The 17,675-nt window shown below is 41.6% G+C and overlaps 1 protein-coding gene across 1 annotated transcript in view; it reads right to left on the bottom strand.

The window, feature by feature from the left end:
- Nucleotides 1–16,220, bottom strand: part of UBE4A (ubiquitination factor E4A) — a 35,103-nt gene extending 18,883 nt beyond the window's left edge. Inside the window, exons 1-9 of the mRNA XM_047070292.1 lie at nucleotides 16,115–16,220; nucleotides 11,033–11,194; nucleotides 6,470–6,643; nucleotides 5,490–5,602; nucleotides 4,023–4,175; nucleotides 2,648–2,807; nucleotides 2,212–2,414; nucleotides 1,818–2,009; nucleotides 348–681 (exon numbers count right to left, since the gene is read on the bottom strand). Of these exons, the coding sequence (XP_046926248.1) occupies nucleotides 348–681; nucleotides 1,818–2,009; nucleotides 2,212–2,414; nucleotides 2,648–2,807; nucleotides 4,023–4,175; nucleotides 5,490–5,602; nucleotides 6,470–6,643; nucleotides 11,033–11,153 (1,450 nt within the window). The 5' untranslated portion in view covers nucleotides 11,154–11,194; nucleotides 16,115–16,220. The remainder of the gene's footprint in view (nucleotides 1–347; nucleotides 682–1,817; nucleotides 2,010–2,211; nucleotides 2,415–2,647; nucleotides 2,808–4,022; nucleotides 4,176–5,489; nucleotides 5,603–6,469; nucleotides 6,644–11,032; nucleotides 11,195–16,114) is intronic.
- Between the last annotated feature and the right edge of the window lie 1,455 nt (nucleotides 16,221–17,675).

Genomic DNA, 17,675 nt, shown 5'->3' with positions numbered 1-17,675 from the left:
AAGCCCTATACCATATTATGATTATCTGTTAATATTATCTGCCTTCTTCTGGAGACTTCGGGTTAAAACACAAAACAGGGATTGTGCTTTATTTATTTTTAGAAAGAATGAATCAATCAATACCCAAGGCTGCTAAATTCAGAAGGGTCTCACTAAGGCACAACATCTAAAAGCTACCAGTTTTTTTAAACATCTTAGTTATACCAGCTCTTCTTTCTGCCTCATCTTGAGAAAGAAGCACCTTTGTGAAAAAGGATAAAAGTGAACGCCTTAGATGTTACACACACACACACACACACACACACACACACACACACACTGTCTTGAAAAGCCCAGTGCTCCCCTACCTCTCATGTGTACATTTTTAATTTTTCGTTCTTCATCATTCAACTCCTTCAGGGCACAGTAAGTGGGATTAAAGGTGAGGAGCCGAGAGGATCTGGGTTTGCAAAATGGCTGGCACAGCTTCAGGAGAGCAGCACCCAGATTCAGAAAGAAGGCATCCGAGGCATACATTTGGAAGAAGATTTCTGGCATCTGATTGGCCCAAATCTTGGTGCGGCCTGCATTTGCATGCAAACAGTTTCCAAGCCAGGACAAGATACAGTGTTTGGTTTCTGGAGAGAGCTGGAGTAAGTTCTTCAGCATCTGGTAGATCTTTTCATGGAACTGAGCCATGAACTGTTTAACCAGAAAACACAAACCACAGAACATTCCACTTTCACAATCCTCATATTTGTTACTCCCAAACCTTAGCCCCTGGCAATTTCCAAAAATAACCTAATCCTAATCTCTTCCCTCACTCTCCCTGTGCTTTATGCCCTAGTTCTGATTAAAAAAAAAAAAAAAAAAAAATTGCGGGCACTTATGAGAGATTCCCTGAGGAGCCGCCAAACCGCACATCGCATTCATGTAGCTTTAGAGTAGGGGTCAGTAAACTTTGTCTGCAAAGGGCCAGGTGATAAATATTTTTGGCTTTGCAAGCTATGTGGTGGGTGTGGCAACTATTGGACCCTACCACTGTGGCATGAAATCAAGCCACAAATACATTTATGAATGCGCATAGCGATGTTCAATAGAACTATTTACTAAAACAGGTAGCAGGTCGGATCTGGCCACTGCAGTAATTTGTCAATCCCTGCCTTAGAGTGCGATGATGGGGGATTTAAACCACCCCTGACTCAACCATTTACTGCCTCATGTTGGCCAGACTTCTACTATAAATTACACTAAGAAGCCATGTGGAAGGAAAGAAAGGGAAAAAAATGGTTTATAAGCTAGAGTTCAGCCCAAGATTTTAGGAGCTAAGGTTGGAAGAAATAGCTTAGTGGTGGGGCACCTGGGTGGCTCAGTCGGTTAAACATCCGACTTCGGCTCAGGTCATGATCTCGCGGTCTGTGGGTCTGAGCCCTGCAGCAGGCTCCGTGTTGACAGCTTGGAGCCTGGAGCCTGCTTTGGATTCTGTATCTCCCTCTCTGCCCTTCCCTCCACCCATGCTCTGTCTCTGTCTCTCTGTCTCTCTCAAAAATAAATAAAATAAAAAAAAGAGCTTAGTGACAACAATGAAGGCAACAACGAGAGGAAGTGGCTGTGCCACAGAAGAGCAGCAGCTTACTCCTAAGCCGCACACAGGTTTCTCCTCTTCCTTCACCCATGCTAAAAAGAGGACAATTTCTTTACATGATTACAGTAGAAAGCCAAGCAGATCAATCTGCTTTCCCAAAGAGGCTCAAGCAGCCTGATCTGCATCTGCTTCCCGAGGAAACTCGACTTAATCTAAGATCAGGGCACGGGGATACAGTGGTAAACAGTTCCACCTGATGGATGTTGGCCTCTTGCACTTTGATCTCCTGGGGACTGGAACGAGATGGATTCAGGAAGTAGCCATGATTTTCTACTACACCCGGAGTCTTTAGTAAGCAGGAGACATTGAGGATTACTCCCAGCAAGGTCTTCTGGTACATCTGCCCGTTGCTAGGGTCCTTGGGCTGAATGTATTCTACAAAAACCTATAAAAGAAAACAAGTCCTTATTCATCTGTATGAGGAGATAAAGGTGGTGAGATGAGAGGGTCTCAAAGAGTTAAGTCTATACAACGGCCAGTGTATCTTTCTTTTATCTGACAGGGAATATTTGAATGCCCTCACGATAGGGATGCATCAAGTAGTAAACGTCCAGCTCAAACGAATACATACCACTTTTCAGACTTACCTTTGCCATATCTTTCTGCCTAGTGAAATAGAGAAGAATATCCAGATATGCATAAAACAGGATCTGACAGAGTTCTAGGTCTTTTATTCGGCTCAATAAAATATCAAACACTGGAATCATGACTTCTGGAAATGTTCGAACTTCCTCATCCAATATCAAGGCTTCAATGACCTCTTCCAGAAACTCAGTTACATCTTCAAAATCTAACAGATGACAAATGAGAGAAGAAGTGCACAGCAATTTTTATATGCTTTTACACAATGGATCTCTACTTTTCTCATACTTCTGATAATTCCACTGGTATTGAACCCCAAAGGTCAAGTTATAAGCTCTCTTCTGGCACCGTAGTGGCTCTGAGGCTTTCTAAAGCAATTAAAGGAATTTTAAATTGTGAAGTCAGAACGCAGAAATGCACAAATCTTGCTTATGTACTCACGGGCTCCTTGGATGGCTTCCAACATCAAATCTACCAGTTGCTCATGGATGTTTTGGTCAACATAGATCTCTGGGGTGAGGAGAACTGTTCGGGTATTGGACACAGTGAGGTTCCTGCACTGTACTGCAAAGGGGAGCAGGTTCTCTGGAACTTTGGTAATCTGGAAATAGAATGAAGAAGAGAGGGGAGAGTCTAGCTCTATGACCTGAACAAAGGAGGACACAACAAATAGAATGAAAAAGACAATGTATTCCCAAACAATACTGCTGTCCCGTGGATGCTTGAAAATTCAGGAGAGTTCATCCTTTGGTTTAAGGAATCACCTACCTGCTAGGATTCTAATCCTAGAAGTGACCAAGCTTAGACTACTCTATTATTTATACCTTGGTGGAAATGAATTTATTAGACCTTTTATTTTCCCCCAGACCTTTTCTAAAGGTATGCTTTTTTTTTTTGAAATTTTTAAACGTTTATTCATTCTTAAGAGACGCTGACAGAGCGTGGATGAGGAAGGGCAGAGAGAGAGGGAGACACAGAATCCAAAGCAAGATCCAGGCTCTGAGCTGTCAGCACAGAGCCCGACGTGGGGCTTGAACCCACGAACCGTGAGATCATGACCTAAACTGAAGTCGGACACTTAAATGACTGAGCCACCCAGGTGCCCCTAAAGGCATGCTTTTTTAAAATTTTAGGTTTATTTATTTATTTTGAGAGAGACAGAGAGAAAGCACGAGTGGGGTAGGGGCAGAGGGAGATAGGAGAGAGAGAATCCCAAGCAGGATCCACACCCAGTACAGAGCCCAATGCGAGGCTTGATCCCACGACTGTGAGATCATGACCTGAGCTGAAATCAAGAGTCAGTCATTCAACTGAATGAGCCACCTATGTGCTTCAAGGATGTGATTTTTTTTTAATGTTTTATTTTTGAGAGAGAGAGTATGAGTGGGGAAGGGGCAGAGGGGGAGAGAGAGAGAGAAAGAGGGAGACACAAGAATCTGAAGCAGGGTCCAGGCTCTCAGCTGTCAGCATAGAGCCCAACATGGCGGATGACCTCACGGACTGTGAGATCATGACCTGAACTGACGTCAGACACTTAACCAACTGAACCACCCAGGTGCTCCCAACAGTATGATTTTTTAAGAGGTTTGTAAAGAGAACAGGGGATACTGGTTAATTAGGGAAAGGAGTAGACCCCAAGCCACAGAAAGGAGAGACGAAAGTTTTAGACATCAAATAGTGCCTGTAATACCTAGTTCCAGATACAATATGATGTATATAAACTGACATAAAAAGCCAGTGATCCAACTCTCTGGCTTATATATTGAAGTCAAACCCAAGATGACCACACAGTTCTCAACAGCGAGTATTCCTTTACCTCTTCCTTAGCTCTTTGGAAGCAGGAATAAAGGTAACAAAAAATGTGCCTCTCCCCTGCATCTCGATCAGCAGAGAGATTCAATGTTGTAGAAGAAGTCATGTTAATCAAGTGGTTGCCTGGATCCTGAAGTAATAAGCGAGCGAAGACAGCCTTTAAGAAAAACATAAACAAAACACTAAGCAACTGCAGAATTCATCTTAAAACATCAATATGAAAAGGTAATCTGGACACAGGTTATTGTGAGAATCACAGGATGTAGAGTGAAGGGGGAATAAAGGACCCCACTTACTACTTTAGAAAGTATTATATATGTAAATATAACTGTATATGCTATTGATCTTTGTTTTAAAAAAGAATTTTTTTTTAACATTTATTTTTAAGAGATGGAGACAGAGTGTGAGTGGGGGAGGGGCAGAGATAGAGGGAGACACAGAATCTGAAGCAGGCTCCAGGCTCTGAGCTGTCAGCGCAGAGCCTAACTCAGGGCTCGATCCCACCAACTGTGAGATTGTGACCTGAGCTGAAGTCAGATGCTCAACCGACTGAGCCACCTAGCACCTCTATGCTGTTGATCTTTGAACAATATGGGTTTGACGTGGATTTTTTTTGATAAATACAGAATGCTATTGTAAATGTATTTTTTTCTCTTGCTTATGATTTTCTTTGTAATATTTTCTTTTCCCTAGCTGACTTTGTTTGTTATCGGTGAGGCTTCTGGTCAACAGTAGGCTTCTAGTTAAGTTTTTGGAGTCATGAGTTACATGCAAATTTTCAACTGCCCCTAACTCCCATGTTGTTCAAGGAGCAACCGTACAGTTATCCTAAACAGAGTTCAAGTGTCTGTCTAGTATAAGCCTGGCACAGAGTAAGCACGAAAACAGATTTGTCGAATGGTGTGGAGAATTAGCGATTCAACTTATATACGAAATCTGTTTCTCTGTGTGATTGCTGGCCTCATTCAGACTTACATAAAGATAATTTAAACACAGAAAGTTAAACTACAAGTTGTGGAGTGTCTTCCCTAGCAAACTCTTATTCCTTTAATGTTCATTAGGCACTTATAAGGCAAAACACACTGATTTTGCAAACGATACGAAGAAGAAAGGCATGGGCCCTGCCCTCGAGAAGTTAAAGATCTGATAGGGGAGATAAGACAGGTACATAAAAAAGCCACTACATGTGACAGAAGGTGACAATTCCCATCAGAGAGGCATAGATAGATTACTCCAGGAATTCAGAGGAGAGAATAACAACTCCTACTTGGCAAGGCTTCATAAATAAGATGGCATTTTAACTGGGCCTTAAAGAAAGGGTATATCTGGATATGTGGCCCTGGTAAATGAGAAGATTCCAAAAGAGGCACACCACAAACAACGTTAAGAGATGGAGCTAAGCAAAGTCATGGTTGCAGAAAAGTGGCCAATTTTTGCTGAAGGCATAAGAAAAAAAAAGTAAGAATGGTACCTGCTCAACATTGTTCATATCAAGCCAGTCTTGATCTTCCAGGTCTACCGCCATTTCTTCCAAATACACACAACGGCTGGGGATGCCATTCCCACTTTTCAAGCTTGGGTCACCTGGGAAATGGTTTTAATCTGGTAGGTTAAGGATAACGCTTCTGTCTTATACGGACAGCTGATTTTGACAGCATTTCTTTTCAACTCCAAGTAGAGCTCCGGTAATATCAGAATAATCTTGACACACAAAATAGTAGCTAAAGATTTAAATCTTTAATTTAAAGAGTCCAAAAGCATGGGCTCGGTTATAAACCTAACATCATGACATTTAAAGAATACATCCCAGACACTGGCACCAATCTTGGGGTTTAACTATAGAGAGGACACAGAAGGAAAACACCGACACCTCTTGAGGTTTCCATCTAAATGTTTAGTTCACCTCGGAAAAGAAAAAGGGTTTGGCTGCCATTCCCACTTCCCTTTCAAGGTAGTGAAGACAAGAAGCTACATGGCCCAGTCAGTACCAAAAGGATAATGAAAGCTGCACCTGTGTCTAAATACTATTTTTAGGTCACATCAGAAGCTTCACTGAAATATCAATCTTGTGTTCCAGGGAGTATAGTGGATTTGTTTAAACACCAGATACAATAGATTTCTAAGAGCAAGTTGCCAGCCCAAGCAGGAAGGGCAGAGTTATGAAAACTGGCTGCAAGTCTGTAATCCATTGTTTGTTTGTTTGTCTTCCGAGAGAGCATGTGTGCACGGGGGAGGGGCAGAGGGAGAGGGAGAGAGAATCTTAAGCAGGCTCCATGCCCAGCGCGTGTGTGTGTGTGTGTGTGTGTGTGTGTGTGTGTGTGTATGTGGCATGGGGTGGGGTGGGGGGCGCGACAGGGGTCTCCATCTCACAGCCAGGAGATCGTGATGTGAGCTGAAATCAAGAGTTGGACATTTAACCAACTGAGCCACCCAGGTGCCCCTGTAACTCACTGTTGTCCAGAGTAATGAGGAAGATCCTTTGGATCATGTGATTGATGTTGAGTTGCTCACATATTTCCTGCTGTGAACGGAATGAGCGGCTAATCTCAGCCACAGAGTAATCAAATTCATCCAGGCTTTCTGACACACTATTATCCGAGTCATCTGGGGTAGCTGGGAGTTCATCTGCCAGAAAATGTAAGCCATTAACAGTTAAACTCCTCTCCATAGGAGGGAACCAAGTATCCTATCAAAAATGATAAAAGTAACCAAGAGGAAGACAATTTCGGATGTGAAACAAGTTAATCATCTAATTAGTAAACATCTCAAGTCAGGCACCATCTTTTTTAAAAACTTGAGATAGAAATGACATGCAACATTATATTAGTTTTAGGCACACAACATAATGATTTGATGTATGTATATATTGCTAAATGATCACCACAGTAAGTCTAGTTAACATCTGTCACCATATAATTAAAAAAACTATTTTCTCTTGTGTCAAGAACCTTTAAGATGTACTCTCTTAGTAACTTGCAAATATGCAATACAGTATTAGGAGCCACAGTCACCATGCTGTTCATTACACCCCCAGGACTTATTTATTTCTAACTGATGTTTGTACCTTTTGATCCCCCGTACCCACTCTGGGCAACCACCAATCTGTTTATCTGAGAGCTTTCTCTCCTTTTTTTAGATTTCACATATAACTGAGAACATCTGTTTGTTTGTATTTGTCTTTTACCGTCTGACTTATTTCACTTTACACAATGCCCTCAAGGTTTGTCCATGTTGTTGCAAGTGGCAACAAACGTGTGTGTGTGTGTGTATGTGTGTATCATATCTTCTTTGTCCACGCATTCATCAACGGACACAGGATATTTCCATGTCTTGGCCATTGTAAGCAATGCTGCAATGAACATGGGGGTGCATGTATCTTTTTAAGTTACTGTTTTCATTTCCTTTGGAGAAATCTCCAGAAGTGGAGTTGCTGGATCATATGGTAGTTCTATTTTTAATTTTTTGAGGAACCTCTATACTGTTTTTCCATAGTGGCTGCACCAATTTACATTCCCACCGACAGCGCACAAGGGTTCCCTTTCCTCCACATCCTCACCAACTTGTTATTTTTTGTTTTTTGATTACAGCCATTCTAACAGGTGTGAGGTGATACCTCCCTGTGGTTTTGATTTGCATTTCTTGGACGATGAGTAATGCTGAGCACCTTTTCATGTACTTGTTGGTCATCTGCATGTCTTCCTTGGGATAATGTCTGTACAGACCTTCTGCCCATTTTTTAATTGGATTATTTGTGTTTTTTTAGCTACTGAGCTGCCTCAGGCAACGTCTTAAGTATAGGATTCTGAGATCCCTGGCTGAAATCCTACCACATTTTACACATCAAAAGTTTTATTCTTTCTATTCATTAATTGATTGCACTCCCTATTAGGAAAAATGGCAACTATGTTCCCTACAGAATCCTAGTGAACGAAGATTTACCTAATAGATCAACATGCCTTTAATTATTTCAAAGACACGCTTTTTCCTGATTTTAAGAGAACACATATGTTTTAATAATCTATTAATAGCAAAGCATTCCAGATATTTTTTTCTGTTCTGAGATGCTAATGTTTATTGCTAGGATTTTCAGTTACAAAAGAGGAAGGGGTATCATACTATATACACTGCTTTTCAAACTTAATCAGCACCAACACCTTTCTCTGTTAGGTCATTTATAGGCCTACCTCATTCTTTGCAATAGCTCACTGTATTGCATTGTATGCACACACTCTGATTTGTGTAGCTACTTCTCAAGTGATGAGCATTTGGGCTGTTTCCAACTTTTCATGATTTCAAACACTACTGCACCGAATAGTACTCTTTTTGTACACCTGTCTGAGTATTTCTGTAAGGTAAATTTGTAGAAGCACAACTGCTGAGTTAAAGAGCTTGCACATTTAAAAGTTAACATATACTACCAAATTATTCTCAGAAAGGTTGCTCTCATTTACAAGCCCATCACAAATTTCAGGGGCGCCTGGGTGGCTCAGTCAGCTGAGGGTCCGACTTTGGCTCAGGTCATGATCTCATGGTTCATGAGTTTAAGCCCTGCATTGGGCTCACTGCTGTCAGCAAACAGCCTGCCTCAGATCCTCTGTCTCCCCACCCTTCGCCCCTCCACTGCTTTCTCTGAAAAATAAACATAAAAAAAAAAAAAAACTTCACAAATTTCATAGGTAAAAACCTGAATATTATTTTTTTTAAGTTTACTCATTTTGAAGAGAGAGTGAGAGAGAGAGCAAGCAGAAGGGCAGAGAGAGAGGAAGACAGAGAATCTCAAGGAGGCTCTGTGCTGTCAGTGCAGAGCCTGACATGGGGCTTGAACTCACGAACCATTAAGATCATGACCCGAGCTGAAATCAAAGGTTGGAGACTCAATCGACTGAGCCACTCGGGTGCCCCTAACCTAATTGTTTTTTTAATGGGTAGTATTCTAATTATTAGTGAGACTGGATTTTTTTTTTAAGTTTATTTACTTATTTTGAGAGAGAGAGAAAGAGAGACAGAGAGAGAGAAAGAGAGACAGAGAGAGAGAGAAAGAGAGAGAGAGAGAGAGAGAGAGAGAGAGAGAAAGCGCAAGCAGGGGAGGGACAGAAAGAATCCCAAGCAGGCTCTGTGCTCTCAGCTTGGAGCCCAGCTTAAGGCTTGAACCACAAACTGTGAGATCATGACCTGAGCTGAAACCAGGAGTTGGATGCTTAACCGACTGAGCCACCTTGGCGCCCCAAGACTGGATTCTTTAAATCATTTGATTGTTGTATATAAATTGCTTGTTCAAATCTTTTTTTCCCCCTCTGATTTGTTACTATTTTCTTATTGACTGGATCTCTTTACATTTTTCTAAAGCAGCCTGAATGAGTGCCCCTCAGAAAGGAACTCCTGCCGAAGGAGAAGCAGTGAGGTGCCGCTCGCTGAAAGCCACGCGAAAAAAAAAAAATAAGTAAAAGCCACACGAGCCCGCATCTGTTTTTCTCTGCCGACACAGTGATTATTCTGAAAGTCCAGGCAAAATTCTCAGAATGTAAGAGTTGCTTCGGGTGGTGAGTTTCGCCAACGTGAGGCTCAACGTAGGAGGTCAAAGGTTCTGGCACAGCACTAGGTGGTGGCGGCAAACAGGTTAGATCTGGTGGCAAACTCAGTGTAAACAAACGAAGATGAGGAGGAGCCAAAACAGTAACAGAAGGGCATGTACCTGATCTGTCCCCACTGCTGGTGCCTGCAACCCTCCCAATTCCAGCCAGTTGGGATGTCTGCCGCCAGCCAGAAGGACAAACATTCTGTTGCTCTCCTATATGGCTAAGTTCTCCTCTGAACCCCGAGTGCGACAGGAGCTAAGAACCTATGTAGCAGAATTCCCCTCAACCACACACTCATAAATCATATTTTCCCATTTCCTTATTTTTCCTATTCCTCACCCCCCCCTTGTCTCCTGCAGTCTCCTAATTCAAGCTTTCTCCTCCTATATCCTGGCATCAGGAAGAGATTTCAGAGACTGAGACCCAGAGCTGCCTCCTTCTATCATGTTAGAAAGTCAGCGTTACATGGATTTCTCCCTAGCTTCATCCATCACCCTGTCTACTACTCATCCGTCTTGCCCTTACCTCCCTTTAATTCAGTCCTGATCGGAGCGCAAGGCCACAAGTCAGCTATGCATATGAACACTTTTGAAATAAAATAAAGGGAAAAGACAAACATTTCTCCTTTCCAAACAAAACTATTATTCTTTTTGGAGAAAGAAGGACAGCAACTTCTGGCTTGAAAGACTGTGAATATCCTCAGAAGACTAATTATGAGAAATATCATCCCAATTCTTCTTGGCTATATGTCCTCTCATAGGAGGAAGCTAGCCTTGACCTTAATTTTGGTCCGAGATGAGGAACACCATTTTTCTGATTAGTGAGATATTATTGTTGTTGTTGTTATTATTATTATTATTATTATTATTTTCACATGCAGGTTTTCTTAGAAATCTGTTCTAATAGCAGTACGCTATGAAAGTGGCCATTCTACAAAATGGGAGAGGTATTTTGTTTGGGATGGACTCTGAAGCATTGAGCTTAAGAACAACTTTCATTTATTTGTCTACCAAAAAGCCAAAAAGCTTTTAGAATATTCTTCCTTTTACACATCTGCTTTCTATAGCTGCATATAGTGTGCTTTCCACACCTATGCCTACAACCTCAGCTTCCTATGTTAAAAAGATTTCTTTAAATATCCTTTACTAGGTGATTTTTAAAAGAAACAACTTGACAGCTTTGGAATCACGACTGGCGTCTGTTACTACGGAACCACCTGTTAACTGGTCTCTTTTCATGCAGGGGGAGGATAGGACCCAAAAACAAAACAGATAACAAAAATGAACACCCCCACCCCCAATTTATGCCCTAAACAAACAAAAAATGACTTCTGCCCCAAACCTCAATTCCAATTGCAATTACGGACCCAAAGAAGACTTCATCCAGGAAGACCCCATTCTAGGTCATCTCATCTGCTGCTATTGGCCCCTCTACTTACCAGATTGCTGCTTCAGCTGCTCTTTTTGGATTGCTGCAAACTGCTTGGCATCAGCCAGGGAGCCAAAAAGAGCAGCAAAGGGGTTACTTGAGATGTTGTTGTTATTCTCCTGGTCTGTCATTTCACTTTAAAGTATCCTCCATCCAGACCTAGGGGGAGGGGCTGCAGAGAGGACAGGTATCAGACACAGAGGGGCAGGCAGGACAGCTGTAACATAGCCACAGTCAGGTCTCTCCCCGCGTCTCGAATACAATACGTTTAAAAGGCTTTGGGTGACACTTTTCCATTCCTGTTCTAAGGTGCAAGGTGTTTTTAGCAAAATGGTTACAAAGCCACCGACTGGACAAGTTGGCCTGATTTGGGGGCAGCTAAAACCAGAAAGCTTTAAAAATAAAAATGTTCAGCTGGAATACATTTATCTGTTGACATATTTCTATTGCCTTTAAAGAACAGGTTAAGTAGAAAGAATTACTAAAGTCAACGGGGGAACCCATCTACTCATTGTGATGCGGCACTGAGTGAAAAATAATATGACAATAGCTACACATTTCCCATAAATCTCTAGGCCAGCCAATGAGTTCCCATTCACCATGAACGTAAGATGGCGCTCGCTCAGGCTTCTAGGACTTAGAGCTGGAAGCGGGAATTCCTCAGCTACAAATAAACAAACAGCAAGCCTTCACTGGAGATGGAAGGGCAAACCAGGACAGGGACCTGATCAGTAGCGTGCTGTGGGTTTTCAGTATGCATTAGGCATTTTATCTCTACTCCTAGGCTTACAACAATTGATATTTCTTCCGCTAAAAACGAAATGGTCTCTGCTTATTTCTATATTTAACTTTCACGATCTGATTTTTTCATATCCCCGCAGACACACACATGTCCCTAATGTGTAACAGGAAATAGATATATACCTGGAAGGTATTTAGTGGAGCTGACTGAGCCTGCATTTGCACCCTTCTGACTACAGGTCCTCATTCAAGCGCCAAGGGGACTCAGTGGCACAGTGGGAGGAGCAGAGCACCCTGAAAGGCTTTCTCCCCTTTCTGAAATTTTAAGGCCACGGCATAGAAACACAACCCTGAAAAGGGTGGGAAGAGACAAAGGGTAGGACTATTCTGCCCACAAGGATGTTGACTGCTAAGAGGACAGAGGCCTCAAAAGGAGTGGGGATGGGGTATGAAAGAAGGAGAAAAAAAAAAAAACTGGCCTATCTTTAATCTACTGACGTAAGACTCCTTATAGAATCATATTAACAAAAGCCAATGTGAGTTGGAAAAGTTACCCTTATTATTGGGTGGAAGAGAGATTTTAACACTTGACAATCCTGCGCCATCTCCGCCAGCTGCTTCACACTCCTCTGTCCCGTTTTCTACATAAGAGCTAATGGCTAATTATCTGTAATGACTTAGGCACGCAGTCTAGACTCCTCTCAGCATGGTTCTGGGCTTTAATGCTCCAGGAACTGAACTGTTAGATGTTGCTCTATGTATTTTATTTTTTGTTATGTATAGTTTAGTTAAGCTTAACAATCAAAAATAAAGATAGCACATTTAGTGCTAGAATTCACAACAATCCTTGAGAGGACTTTCCCCTCATTTAACCACTGCATAGGCTTAACTGTTACCCCTAATTCAAGTTAAGACATTGATTGTCTATTGTTAGCTGACCGCCACTCTGCCTCTATCCTAAGGTACCCTAAAGTCCAGAGGAATGCAAAAAGTGTAATGACCTCTTGTTATTTTCTGTCTTCAAAACATCATCCTCTTTTTTCAACGTGACACCCCACATTCTTCCTTTGGGGATCCATCCCATTCCCAGCCCATGTGTTCAGAAGATGGTCTCACACATTAGCTTTAGGAATGGCCATATGAATCTGGCCTGGCCAAAAAGAGTACAGCGTATTCTGGCCAAAGTGACTGAGGGGTGGGCACAAGACCCTAACAAGGCCTATCAGGATCAATGAACATCCAGCTTTAGGCCTTTGGCTGAAATGTACATAAAAAGGAACTCTTTTTTCCTGCTTGGATTGTTAGGGGGTATGATATAATCCTGGAATTGTGATCTTTCCATCATCTAGAAAAGCCTTAGCCCAAAACTAAGTAACCTATAGGAAAAGAGTTGAGAGATGGAAAGGGAAAGTCTTTCAGTGTGTGTGTGTAAATATATAATATATAATATGTAATATATAATATTACATGTGTAATATGTATATATAACATACATATATATACAAATATATATAAAAGCCAATTCAAAGGGGTTTAAAATATATATATAAATATATACATATGTGTAATATGTATATATAATATACATATATACACAAATATATATAAAAGCCAATTCAAAGGGGTTTAAAAAAATTTTTTTTACTGTTTATTTTTGAGAGACAGAGAGAGAGAGACATACAGAACATGAGCTGGGAGGGGCAGAGGGAGAGGGAGGCACAGAATCCAAAGCAGGCTCCAGGCTCTGAGCTGTCAGCACAGAGCCCGAAGTGGGCTCGAACTCACGAGTTGTGAGATCATGACCTGAGCCGAAGTTGGACGCTTAACGGACTGAACCACCCAGGCGCCCCTCCAAGGGGTTTTTAAACACACAACTGAGGAGCGCCAGGCTGGCTCCGTCAGTAGAGAATGCAACTCCTGATCTCAGGGTTCTAAGTTTGAGCCCCACATTGGGTATAGAGATTACTTAAAAATAGGATCTTATTAAAGAAAACCCCCACAATTGAGAAGAGTTTAGTTTAATACAAAGGAGATGATGCATCACCTGCACCATGTTTGTAGAAAGGAAGTTGAAAGCTAGGAATACAGAACATATGAAAAGATAGGATCCTAAGACTATCAAGACAAATGAACAGGGTTTATGATAATAAATGGCATTATTTCCTCCTTTCTCAATACTATACTGTCATATTATAAAAAGAAGCTAGCTTCCCATTACATTTTATCTATATTAATAGGATTTATAACTTTCTATGCTGTATTCCTAATGCAAATCTTCTACCCTGCTAGACAGGAAGCAATTTGAGTACATTTTCATGTCTGATTAGTTTTTCTTCCGTGTCTGGCATTATATATCACCATCACAAAATCCCACATACATATTTATTAAATGATTTAACCTTACATGTAATTACTCCTGACCTTGTAATCAATAGCAGCACCCATGATCCTACAAGGGCTTTGCTATGTGTCTTGGGTCACAGTAGCAGCTCAAACTTCCGGGCCAGACACTTGTGGCTCTTTGGTATCTCAGCATGTGTAGGGTACAGACGGAAATAAATCTCTTGTCATCTCCGCTATGTGTCTTTTTGAAGAACAAAAGCTTTTGCCTGTCCTCACTAAGTTCATCTTTTTCATATGAACTTCAACTCTGTGCACAAGCTACTGTCGTAGTCAAATGGCAAATACTGTGTAACCACTTACAGAAAAGTTTCATAGGAAAAGGGAGGAATGATCACTTGGTGGGAGTCTTTGTGGAGATGATCAATGGTCTCACAAATGTTAAGAGCACCTAGATATCACCCACTCCAAAAGATCTGATAAAATGGAACCCTGATATTTTGTTTTAATATTCAATGGCACGGATTATTTATAATCTTCTGTTTTCAACTGCCATACAGAGATACAGCACCATCCTGTTGGTGGTAGCACCACCAACCCTTAAGAGCTTTTGGATTTGATTCCTTTTTCTTTTTTTTTAATGTTTATTTATTTATTTTTGAGACAGAGAGAACACAAGCAGGGCAGGGGCAGACAGAGAGGAAGACACAGAATCCAAAGCAGGCTCCAGACTCTGAGCTGTCAGCACAGAACCCGAGGTGGGGCTTGAACCCACGAACTGAGATCATGACCTGAGCAGCAGTCGGACGCTCAACTGACTGAGCCACCCAGGTGCCCCGGATTTGATTCCTTTTTAATATTTCCTACTTAAAAACACAATTCACTCAGATAGTACTCCCTGCAAGGGTCTACATCTATAATAGCTACTTATTTCCAGTCCTACAAAAATCCTTTCATCCCCACCTCCATTCAATCTTTTGTTTATGAACCCTACTGCTAATCCCTAAGGACCAATGTCAGCTCTTAAAAAGGTGAGCACACAAATGTTTTAACATCAGACTTAGTAATGCTTTTAAACAGAAATATGTAGAATACTTCATAAAACTGGATTGGCAAAATCAAGCTCTACTAAACCATACTCAGTAAGGTCTCTGTCCTGGTGAGTAATACATACATTAAACCAAAAAAGAATTAAAATGTTTTCATTGTTATATGTTCCACGCCCAAATCCTTTCAGGTCCTGATAATGTGGCAAGAGATCCTAACAACATTTCAGCAAGTTAGAAGGATCTCATCGAGTTAAAAAGCCGACAGCATTCTTTCCTGGGTCCCATTTTATCTCAGGAGGACTCCCATGTGAGAGCAAAACAGTGAGACTAAACACATCCTTGTTCTGGGAGTGAAAAACTGATCCCAAAGAGAAGACCCATCAAATATAAGCTCCCGAGCTGTGGTTACGCAATCTTATTAGTGTCTTCTACACCCTTTTACTGAGGGAGAACGAAGCAGAGTGCCAGGAGAGTTCTGAGTAGTGAACTGATCAGGTGGCTGAAGAAATGTCACCATCTTGCCATATGTATTCAGCTGGCTTGATTACTGCGTCCCGTGCTTAATTCATATTACCTTCTTTGGTATCTGGCTATTTGCTGTCTACGCTTTACATGTCATCCCTCCAGGTTCCATAAGGGATTCGCGGCAAGGAAGGAGACCCACCCACTCGGCGCTCATTCCAGAGGAAGGAAGTCAAAGATAATGCATGGCCAGTATTCTGGCCTTTTCCTGGAAGGGAATGGCAAAGAAGGGGAGAGATGCCAGAAGCTGGGGGCACTGTAAAGGGTTCCCAAATCAGACAGAGTCGAAGTTCATGAAGGAGAGGGTCAAGGGTCAGGAAAGCACAGGAGAAGGAATTTGGAGGCAAAAGTGCAGAGGCCCGGAGCGGCATTCAACTAGGAGAAAAATATCCCATCGCAGACTCAACGACCCCCTCCCCTGAAGCTATTTCCTCTCTTACCAGAGCCTGAAAGGCCAGCAGCGACGACACGACAGAAGTCTTAGCGGCCGAAGGGTTCCCACTTCCGACTCAGCACGACAACCGGAGCTTACATCACGACCAGGCGCCAGGCCTTGCGGAATCTCATCCGGGCGCCGGAAACAGGGTGTGCCGCCCAGCTCGGGGAACTGGCGCGCAAATACCTCGACGGCGCATGCGTCAGCCTGGTGGGCGGGGCGGAAGTGCCTCTGGGCTCCTGGGGGGCGGGGCCGGGTTGGAGGAGGGGCTGAGAAAGACAGCATTGGGGAGGTGGGGTGTCCGCGGGGCCGCCTGGAGCTTGGTGAAATACGAGTGTCGTGCCTTTCTGAAGCGGCTTCTGTTGCTCTTCATAGATTATTATTATCTATGAGGCAACAACGGCAATAACAACAATAATAATAACATAAAATTTTGAGCTCTTATTAGGTGTCAGGCAGTGTGCTAAGATACGGTAGCTTTGGATTTTATTTTTCTTGCTGTAAAGTGTCAATATGCATGCTACAAGGTTACTTTGAGGTACACAAAGGCTGTGAAAGCAGCATACTTTTCAAGAGTGCAAGTGAAAAGACAATTCATAGAATGAAACACAATATTTGTAAATCATATATCCGACAAAGGATTCACATCCAAAATATGTAAAGAACTTATACAACTCAACAACAAAAACTCCACACAATGTGATTCAAAAATGGGCAATGGACTTGAATGGACATTTCTCCAAGGAGGATATACAAATGGCTAATAAGCACACGAAAAGATGCTCAATGTCGCTAATCAGGGAAATGCAAATTGAAACTGCAATGAAATAACACCTCACATTCTTTAGGAAGAAGCCTATTACCAAAATAAATAAATAAATAAATAAATAAATAAATAAATAAAAAGAAAGAAAAAAGGAAAAAAAAGAAAAAGAAAAAAAGGAAAATATGTGTTGTTGTCGAGAAGAAATAGCAACCCTTGAGCGTTGCTGATGGGAATGTAAAACAGTGCAGCACTTTGGGGAAATTTTTGGTGGTTCCTCAAATAGTTAAACATAGAATTACCATATGATGCAATAAATTCCACTGCTGGGTATAAACCTCAAAGAATTGAAGGCAGAGACTCAAACAAGTACTTGTACATCAATGTTCGTAGCAAAATTATTCATACTAGCCAAAAGGTGGAAACAACCCAAAATGTCCAGGGACGAATGAATGAATAAACAAAATGTGGTATATACCTGCAATTGACTGTTATGCAGCCTTAAAAAGTCTGAAATTCTAATACATGCTGTAACATGGATAAACTTTGAAAACATTGTTATGTGAAATAAGCCAGAGACAAAAGGGCAAATATTGTGTAATTCCATTTATATGTGGTACCTAGCATAGACAAATTCATAGACATAGAAAAGTAGAATAGAGGTTATTAGGAGCTGGGGGGAAGGGAAGAATGGGGAATTATTGTTTAATGGGTACAGAGGTTGAGATGATGAAAAGTCCTTGAAATAGATAGTGGTGATGGTTGCACAACACTGTAAATGTACTTGTCTGGTGAAATTGGA

The sequence above is a fragment of the Lynx rufus genome, unplaced genomic scaffold, assembly GCF_022079265.1.
Source record: "Lynx rufus isolate CCGP_SWC_20201006 ecotype Redwood Valley unplaced genomic scaffold, mLynRuf1.p SCAF_9, whole genome shotgun sequence".
Classification (NCBI taxonomy): Eukaryota; Metazoa; Chordata; class Mammalia; order Carnivora; family Felidae; genus Lynx; species Lynx rufus.
The sequence above is the reverse complement of the archived record's forward strand: the minus strand, read 5'-3'. Positions and strand labels throughout refer to the sequence as shown.